General features: G+C 39.8%; 1 protein-coding gene across 2 annotated transcripts; it reads left to right on the top strand.

Annotated features, from left to right (window-relative positions):
- Nucleotides 1–176: 176 nt before the first annotated feature.
- On the top strand, nucleotides 177–10,113 carry ngly1 (N-glycanase 1). Of its 2 annotated transcripts, none has more exons than XM_088010058.1 (12): nucleotides 177–357; nucleotides 1,758–1,872; nucleotides 1,967–2,182; nucleotides 5,502–5,664; nucleotides 5,790–6,009; nucleotides 6,337–6,458; nucleotides 6,744–6,889; nucleotides 7,977–8,087; nucleotides 8,185–8,370; nucleotides 8,702–8,887; nucleotides 9,326–9,503; nucleotides 9,595–10,113. In XM_088010058.1, exons 1-12 carry the CDS (start codon nucleotides 257–259, stop codon nucleotides 9,765–9,767), a joined length of 1,917 nt encoding a protein of 638 aa, XP_087866184.1. In that variant the 5' UTR covers nucleotides 177–256; the 3' UTR covers nucleotides 9,768–10,113. The 2 variants fall into 2 exon arrangements, with proteins under 2 accessions (XP_087866184.1, XP_014868648.1); XM_015013162.2 differs by having other exon boundaries at nucleotides 178–357; nucleotides 8,185–8,358.
- Nucleotides 10,114–10,245: the final 132 nt, after the last annotated feature.

A 10,245-nucleotide genomic window follows, 5' to 3' on the forward strand; every position in this document is an offset into this window, starting at 1 on the left:
TCAGTTTTATTAATAACAAAAAATAAACTGCCTTATTAGCTGTTTTAAAATTAAGAAATGAAATAAAAATATAGTTTAAAAATATAACTATAAAAGTATAAACACAATTTCCGTGCAATTTTGAAGGTCCTGATATTTTGTTAGGCAGCTTGTGGGACACATTCCTCAAGGACCCCAAGCGGAAGCAATTTAGCTCTTTTTTTAAAGTAGCAGTAGTCATTGGCGCTACATCTTCTACCAAAAGCTATAAAACAAAATGTCTCTGTCTCCGGCGGTCACAACACTGTGTGACAACTCTGACGAGGTCTTCCTTGATGTGGCCAAGTTGCTGCTTACATATGCGGACAACATTATAAGGTATGTCCAGTAAACGGGTCAGTGGAATGTGTCAAGGTCCATCGGGATTTACTGTATCTTCCTGAAAAATACCCACCAACTGTTCTGCTTTCTTTTATCAACTTCACAAGAAAACAGCAACAAAAATAAAAAAAATAAAATAAATATTCCGTTTTATGTTCTATGTACGGTATGCATTTGTGGTGGTTTTAATAAGGTGATACATTTGTGGTGGTTTTAATAAGGTGATACACCTTTTCTTCTGCAAAAATTCCAAACCTCGTTGTAGGTTTTTTATCAGGGTAATTTTGGTGTACGTGTCATCATTAGGGATCAGCGTAGAGGTAGAGATAAATTCTGTCTTTTCTTACATGTTCCGAAAACGCGCGCAGCACAAATAGCAATAACATTATATATTTGCCAGTTTTATGTAGAATATAGTATTTTTTATATCTTCACAGTGGCGCAATTTGTAGCATTTTTGGGTTCGAATCCCAGCCTGAGGTCTTCTTGGATGGAGTTTGCGTGTTCTTCCTGTGCATACGTAGATTCTCTCCGGATACTCCGGCTTCCTACCACAGTCCAAAAACAAAACATGACTGTCAGGTTACTTGATCTCTCCAAATTCTCCTTAAATGAATTTGGAGTTGGGTGTGTACATGATTGTCTGTCCTGCTTGTCTCTGTGTTGCCCTGCGATGGACTGGCGACCTGTCCAGGGTGACCCCACCGCTCATCTGTTGAGTGCTGGAGATGGGCGCCAGCACACATCGCGACCTCACTAGGGATAAGCCTGTATGATAATAGATGGATGGATTATTAACAGCCCTCAGTGGAGCTTGAAGGTGTTTGTTATACAAGTACATCTCCGTTAATCAGCACACCCTCAGTCCAAGAAGGTCTGGACAGTCACGGCAGTGTTTCAGCAGGTTATAGTTCATGGTGGACTTCATCCTGGGGGTTAGTAGATGTTTCTTGAACGTCCTTATTTATTTCTATTCCGATCTAGAGTGTTGTGGCTTTAAATGCCTTGGTACCTGAGGGGCTGAGGTAATTCTTTCTTTGAGTCTTCAGACGTCTTTTTTTTTGGACCAGAATCATTTCCATCCTAGTGTAACTGTCTCCTAAGCTGTCTCTTTAAGAAAGTTTAATATCTAATTTTTATAGTTGCATATGTAGCACTGACCCATTTTTACATTTTGAATATCTGTCAGAGAATGAAACCTAGTTGTTTTCAATAAAAGTGATGATCTGTGGACGTCATGGTACTTTGATCACAGCAGATTTGTGTCTGGTATTAAAACTCACACCAGCTTCTTTTAAAACATTTGTAATCACTGACTTAATTTTAAATATGTAGTCAAATGTTCACTGAATAGAAATCAAATTCTGCCATCTTGTTTTCTATGTCACTGCCAACAGGTGTCCAACTGAGGAAAAGTACAGGTCTATCCGTATCGGCAACCCCACCTTCTCCACCAAGCTGCTGCCTATCAAAGGAGCTGTGGAATGTCTCTTTGAGATGGGATTTGAGGAGGTAAATGGACAACTATCATTAATGTTAGTAATTCTAAAGCTGCTGCTCCTGTTGTGTAACATTGTTACCAGCTAATTTCTCTAACTGTTTCTAGGCTGAAACCCATCTGGTCTTCCCTCAGTCTGCATCAGTGGAGCAGCTGAAGCTCATCAGGGACTGTATTGCTGCAGAGCGGGATCTGAGACTGCGTGGGGGGCGTCCTGTCCAACCTGCTTCTCAGCCTGCTGTGGCCTCAGCGTCGGTACCGGAGAGCTGCGCTGCTGCTTCCAGCCCACCAACAGCGCCATCTACTCAACAGCCATCATCTCTGGTAGGTATGCTCACCGCTTCTGTGTTGTTTCTAACAGTAAAGCGTGTACATTCTTCTTTGATTTTCTTTGTATTCCAAAGAATACAACAGATCATGTTTGTTCTTATAATGATCATGAGCAACTTTTCAATTTCAGAAATACTTTATTGATCCCAAATGAAAATGAAATGTTGATGCAACTCATATTAATTCTAATTCAAATTTGAATCATTTGCATAGTATATTGTTATTAATAATCCTCTAGGGCCACTATCAGAGATGCCTCTGCAGAGCAATGTGGTTGAAGATTCCTTAGTAACTGTTACACAGTGAGACGGCCAAGCATTTTAGCAGCAACATGGAGTTCAAGTAGGGGGATTTTTACGTTATATACTGGATTATCAGTGACTGCATTCAATTGCACATACCTGTTAACGCCCCTCTGTTAAGTCAATTTAATTGAGTTTTTTTGTACTGCACTAATTCTCTAAATTCAGTGGCTTTATGTCAGTGTTGTGTGATACAGACATAGTAGTGTGTTGTGGTGGAACAGGTCAGGTGGTGCTGCTAACATGTTTGACTGCTACTAAAACATTTTACATGAGCCAGTCTATTGATTCATTTATTGATAAATAAAATCAAAAGATTTGGTAATATTATTGTACTGTAAACAATCAGCTTTGGCACTTATTGCATATTGCATCATAATCTAGACAAAGATTTGCTCATTAAACTACTAAATATGCATAAAAGTGTTATAACTGGAGTCTAACATATAGTTATACAAAGATTTTATACAATTTAAATGTTCTAATACTGAAATAAATAAATATGATGCTGTATGCTGCATAATGTGGCAAATGTGGTATCTGGCCTTGCCTCTCAGAACAGAATTGGTGTTAGTAAGGCAGAAGGCGGAGCTGATTGGTTCACATGGGCTGGAGCAGCAGTCCAATCAGCAGCAGCAGCAGGGAAGGTGGGGCTACAGTGCAACCAGTCAGACTGGAATGGCACAGTCTACTCTATCAGACAGGAACACATGTACAGGAAGTGGATAAAAGAGAAAGCGTTTGACTTTTGAAGGCTTTTGACACAATGAACATTGACATACCAGAGAACTGATTTTGTCAACTGGTACACTGCACTGCTCCGTCCTCTGCTCCCAGGCCAGAGCAACACCGTGAACAGCAGGTAAACTCAAAGCTCCGCACCACCCCTGCCTTCTTCCTGCTCACTCGGAGAGAAGAAGCAGCAGTAGATCAACACTGCTCAACTTTTTATTAACTGCTACTTTGGGTCCTCTAGCCCTGTCTATGTATGTCTTAGCCAGTCATGGAATCCGCCATTGTTCCATCTGGCCTGGTGGTACGAAGCTGAGTCTACATCTTGAGACTGTATGGTTTGTAGGGCTGTAGTGATACAATAATCTCACGATACACAATATTCTGCTCACGATACTATATATATATATATATATATATATATATATATATATATATATATATATATATATATATTGCGATATTCAGCGAACGATACAATTCAATACACTTGCGATTTTCTGAAAGATTTTAGAGGGACAGAGTGATTTTGGTGACATTTTGTGACTGTTATAGAGTTGGAATTAATTAATTTAACTGAAAACTAATTAAAGGCACCAACTACACAATACCTGGCTCTGGTTGGACATGGACACAGACTTAAAGTCGACAGCTGGACAAAATGAATCAAAGAAGTGGTGAGAAAACATGTTTCTTTTAATTGAACCAGTACAAACTGTAGCTTATGCATTTGTAAAGTAAATAAAGTGCACCAAGTAGCCTGCTCTGAATAGTTTGATACCTTTTTAACCTTGACACTTAACATCTGAAGGAATCACTCTAAGCCTGATGACCTAATCACTCTCCCGGCGAAGCAAGCAGTGAGTGAGCAAGGTGACAGTTGGATGTTAGTATACTTGCGGATGAATATCAATCTTTTTTCTAGGAAAGAAAATATCGATATATATTGCAAAATCAATATTATTACATAAATTTATGATATTTAAAGGGCATGATCCACCTAAACATAAATTTGTTAAGATAGAAATAATATTTTTAGCCAGCATTGACAGTCATTCCAAGCCATGATCTCAAATAAGTAAATTTAGTTTTGGAATAAATTTTTGATGGAGTCTTAAAATATTTGTGGATTTTTAAAAATGGCAACTTAAAATGAATACAAAGAAGCTAGCATTATGGTGCTATGTTGCAGTCCGTTAACGTACCTACCTTGTATGCTTTTAAGCACTGTCAGTACCTATATTAATTGCTTATTAAAATTGGTGCTCTGCTATGACTGATTGCGACTTGAACACACCCTCTCCTCAATGGAGAGCCCTGCAGAAAAGAGGAAGTTGCGTTCCATGGCAGTCTCTTTGCTTCCTACATGTTGTTCAGTCCTACAAAAGTGTAGCTGTCAAAGAGTTCAGCTGATATCACTTTCAGTTTACTTAGTTGACTAACTGCTGTTTTTGAAATTGTTGTTTTGGAAATGATTGCCTCTAAAAAGGAAAAAAAAAACTTCACAATGTCAAAGAGGGTCTAGCAAGCGTTAGAGTGGAAACAGAATCATGGTTTTCTCTGATCAATCCTTCTTGTGATTGTATGGGACTCGTTCAAAATCAGTTACCTGGAAAAGATCATGGGAAAGCAGCCATGAGTTTAGGAGCTGATCAAGGTAGACACTTCTTCCAGCAATCCAGGATCAACCTGCTGAGAATCAGAGGATTTTCCAACAAACTGATAATCAAGAGGCTCAGACATCAGAACATTGGGATCCTGGACCTGTGGTTGGGTTGTTCATCTCAGTCTGAGTCTGTAGTTGGTTCTCCAAATGCAGATGGAGAAACAGATGTTCACTAACCGCGCTAGATCCAAACAGTAAGAGATGTGTAGGTCATCAGTCAGGTTTAGTTCAGAAGTTGATCTGAGGCGTGATCTGTATTTTAGACAGAATTACTAGTTATGAAAACCAGTATTGCCTTCACTCAAACATTTGATCAGTTTGCTGATCAATGACGTTGGAAAGTTTATTGTTCATCAGTTTACTGTAGAAATGAGTAAAATGTCTAAAGATACCACCTGTGTGAGGAGTGACTGTACATCAGAGGGGCTGAGTGCTCACACAGTGCCTTTTAAGCTGAGCTTTATAGAACTTGAGTTTACAATTGGTTGGACAAATGTATGATTCCATTCTGTTATGTGGAAAATGGCAGAGAGTGCATTCACGTGGACACCAACCTCTGATGTGGAAATAATAATAATAAAAAAAAAACTCTGATGTTTGTTTTGTCTTTCAGGAGAGCAGCATGAGTTTCTTTGTGACTCTTCAGTCCAACTTCCAACATGTGATGCAGTATGAAAACCCCGAGCTGCAGCTGAAAGCCAGAAGCATCATCCCTCACCACCAGCTATCCTCCTCTGCTCAACACAAGCTGAAGGAGCTGAAGGAGTCTGACCCAGGTGAGATCACGCCTCAGCAACCACACCCACCCCACCCACCCCATTCTGTCACACCTATGCTTTTACCTACCCTGCTCACCTATCAGAGAATTAGAGGAAAGTCATTTTGCTGTCCTTGTGTGTAGAATGTAAGCTGGGTATAGAAGACTGCTTGGTGCTGGAGCTGCTCCGGTGGTTCAAGCAGGATTTCTTCTCCTGGGTGGACTGCTTGCCCTGCAGCCAGTGTGGGGGCCCCACCAAACACGGTCCGGCCCTCGGCCCCACGGCGGAGGAACTGCGCTGGGGAGCTCAGCGAGTGGAGAACCACTACTGTCAGAGCTGCCAGCTCTCTACCAGATTCCCTAGGTGTGTGTGTGTGTGTGTGTGTGTGTGTGTGTGTGTGTGTGTGTGTGTGTGTGTGTGTGTGTGTGTGTGTGTGTGTGTGTGTGTGTGTGTGTGAGAAATTTTAATACAAGTTCTGTGGTAAGGACTGGTATTGAAACTAGAATTTAGTTTGAGATATGATATAGCTGTAAATAAATATTCAGAGATGCACAATTTATTAATAGCATTTTTTTAATTATTGCTGTTTTAACACTGTAGATCACATTAATAATTCAATTTCTGTTAACAAGCTTGATTCCATTTTTTATTGAGCATTTGTGGGTTTTTGTCTCTTATGGTCAACATTAGGTATAATCACCCTGAAAAGCTTTTAGAAACCAGGAGGGGGCGCTGTGGAGAGTGGGCCAACTGTTTCACTTTGTGCTGCAGAGCCATGGGCCTTGAGGCCAGGTACATCTGGGACAGTACAGGTATGTCCATGTTCCATAGATCATACAGTTCATCAGTAACCTGTCATTTAGTATTCTGTTGAGTGTCACCTGCTAAACACCTTTTCTAATTGTTTTTACTGCATTCCTACCAGAAAACAGTTTTTTTTACTGTGTAGAACTTTCAGTTCCAGTTATCACTCATAAAGTTGTTATATTCCTGTATATTATAGCTTCCTGCAATTTGTTCCTGTTGGTCTGCAACCAAAGCTTTGATCCTGCTTGCAGTAATGAAGTGAATATAAAGCAGCGTTTGTCTTGTTGCAGACCACGTGTGGACAGAGATTTACTCAGTGTCTCAGCATCGCTGGCTGCACTGCGACTCGTGTGAGAACGTCTGTGATAAGCCGCTGCTGTACGAAATCGGCTGGGGAAAGAAACTGGCTTACGTCCTGGCTTTCTCCAAGGACCAGGTCAGAGCAGCGCTTGGTCAGCAGCTTCTGCTTCTGCCACTATCAGTACTGATAGGGGCTGGGGCTTATGCTAGGACATAAGCCCCAGCTTCTGTTGTCAGCTCTAAAGCTAACAAACTCTTATTAAAGGAGAAACACAAACAAAAAGGGTAAAATTATTTTCCATTTGTGGATGTCTGCTTTAAATGAGTGTAAACTCATTCAAAACTCTACTTACAGATCAGTGATTGGCCAGAAAACTGCAGTCGGTGCATCCGGTGATTCACTGATCACATGTTTGGCCTCAAGTTCTAATATCTGGTGTTTGTAAAGCCAATATAGATATTAAGTATGAATTATATTTGAAGAAATAAAATAAAAACATCTTGGAAGAAAATGGAAAACAATCCTAACTTCCCCATTGTGTGGTCAATAATGTTATATATTAGAAGCATAGTTAATGACAACAGTCTCTGTGAAACAGGGTTCTACTATTATTTCAAAACAAAATGGTTGCAGAGTTAAAATTTTAAACTTTCTTCAGCAATTCTCTTCAACAATCAGTGTATTAGGTACAGTTGGGTTTCCTGAACAGCAGCATGAAAAGGCTGAAACATGACTTCCACACAGTTTCTGTGAGATACGCTTTTCAGCTTTCAGATATTTCAGTTTCTGTCTGACTGGTGACCAATCAGGGGTGAGCCAGCTGGAAACGGCCTGAGTCTAGTCTTTAGCTGATTTTCCAATGCATCTCTATCTCAGCCCAGTTCCATTTGCATCAGGGATTGCTGATATTCAAACCACCATGGTGCTGTTTTAAATTACAATAATTACACATAGAAATCTGCTTTTTACAAAACCACAAACATGTTTGGTTATGTGACAAATAGTTTAAAGTATTTCAGGGTATTTAAGTTGATCGTCTTGTAAGGTGTTCATGGTCCAGTTTGTTTTGTTGTTTTTTCTCATTGCGGAGAATTCAATGTTTTATGGTTCAACATTAGTTCTAAGGTAGATATTAAATTCATTTCACTTCATAAATTCATTGAGATTTTAATGGTTAAAACAAAGAGCACACTCACATTTTGTGTGTTTTTTTTTTCCCCAGGTGGTTGATGTGACATGGAGATATTCCTGCAAACATGCAGAGGTTTTGTCGAGGAGAACCAGGGTGCAGGAGGCTTGGCTGCTACACACCATAAATGGCCTCAATGCTGCTGTGAGTCCCAATGGTTTCTAACCTGCTTTTCAGAATGGATTGATGTGGTGGCAGTGGTAAAAACATAAAACCTTGTATTTGTTCTCTAACAATGAAGAGACAGCAATCCCTGAGTCCAGACAGGAAGAGGGAACTGACAGAGAGGCTGCTTGCTGAGCTAGTGGAGTTCATTTCACCAAAGACGCCCAAACCTGGAGAACTGGGAGGCCGCAGCTCTGGGTCTTTGGCCTGGAGGATGGCGCGTGGGGAAACCAGTGCAGCTGATAAAAAGGTATCCACACAGGTAGAGTAAATCACTGAGACGAGACCGATGCCCTTGAACAAGATGATGAGTGGGTTAGATCAAAGTTGCAGATTGTTTCTGCAGGCTGGGCCAAGAGCTCAAAGACCACCTTTCAGTCGCTCCTTCAGTTTTTATTGTTGCAGTTTGCTAAATATTCTGAATTCATTTAGAGATTTTCTAGTCCCACATAGCAGTTTATCTTAGAGCCACATTCAGATGCAGATTGGAAGGCAACGTGTGGTTATTGCCTTACCGAGGGGCACATCGATACGTGGTAGAGGTGGAAGAATGTATTTTTCTTATTATTTAACCATGCATGTGTTTGTTTCAGACTGAAGTTTTTGTGTTCACGCCGACTGATGAAGAAAAGAAGGCCAGGTTGCTTCACGTGCGCTACAGTGCCCCAAAGGACCAGTACTGTCGGGTGTCCAGCTCCTCTGAAATAATCCCAAACTGGGATCAGTGTGTGTGGACAAAGGAGTCCGTCTTCAGGAAAGTGGAGAATGATTGGAAGATGGTGTGTTTATTATTCTTGACATAGCAAAAAAAAAAAAGATAAAAAAAATTAAGTTTATGCTTGTTTTTTAGTAAATTTTTAAAAGTATTGAAAGATGTGTCTTAAATAATTGCAACAAACAATTTCATTATATTCATTCAGTTTATTACATTTATCTCAATTTTAGACTCCTACAATGAATTATTGTGCTGCTAATGGTTAATATGGGTAAAGATCTGCTTTGATTTTTAATGCAAGGCTTTGGATTTTCACTTGTTTGAAAACCTTTTAAAACTTAATACCAAAGAAAAATAAGATGAAAATAAGTACACATATATTTAGAGTCTGAACAAAATTGCTGGTAAACTTATTAGCACTCCTCTTCAAGCCTAAGTTCTAAACAACATCCAGTATACTGTTTGTGGCTGTAATTGTGGTTGATTGATTTTCTTTCTTCAGGTTTACATCGCACGGACAGAAGGCTCTACTGTTGGAAGAATCAGCTGGAAGTTTGACTTGGCTTCAGCTGGGTTGAAGATCCATTCTGTCTCTGTCATGGCCAACAGCAAAACCTTCCAGTCTGGGAAAGTCTGCTGGAGTTTGCAGTCGGGACAGATGACAACTGAGTTTTCTGGCGGTATATGTGCTATGCTTTAAGGGGAACAAAGACATTTTATTATCTGTTTAGTTTTATGTCTAACCTTTACCTCCTGTTTTTGAACCCTCAGATGGAAGGCTCCAGTCGTTTTCCAGTCTGTCTGGATCTTCAGAGCTGATTGTGGCAGCAGAACTCAGTGGGGGAGACGGGGACACCTCATGGCAGCATTCTCAGCTATTCAGACAGGGCTTGAACGAACAAGAGGCTTCATTTGAAGTTGTCATCCAACTACAAGATGCATAATCTTGGTTTTTACTTTAAATGTGACCATTTTTTTCCCACTTTTAATTGTCCATGTCTAGCTTGGAACAAAAAGAATCTGAATACAGTTCACATTTTCAGAGAGAATAGTGCAATATTTAAACAAGTGTGTGACCTGATAGTAGATGAATGAATGGATATACCTGTTGCATATTTTTCAATTATTTGGTTTGGGGCATTAACTCATAAACGAGGTACAAATGTAACCAGAAGCCATACAGTTTTGGAATATTTTCTTTCAATGTTAAATGTATTTACAATTTGAGGTTCAAGGGCAAGCCCATCACAGTTCTGATATTTCCTGTTAGTAATAAAAGTCTTATTTGCAGTGTTTTATAATTATTTACATCACTTCATGCAGGCAGTGTTCTAATTGCAATATGTTGGTACGATGAAAAAGGCATATTGCTATACAATAAAGATAAATTTAAGATTGGCAGCGCCGATGTAAAATTTAACG

Source organism: Poecilia mexicana, unplaced genomic scaffold (genome assembly GCF_051168715.1).
Source record: "Poecilia mexicana isolate PSO_F unplaced genomic scaffold, ASM5116871v1 scaffold_11, whole genome shotgun sequence".
Classification (NCBI taxonomy): Eukaryota; Metazoa; Chordata; class Actinopteri; order Cyprinodontiformes; family Poeciliidae; genus Poecilia; species Poecilia mexicana.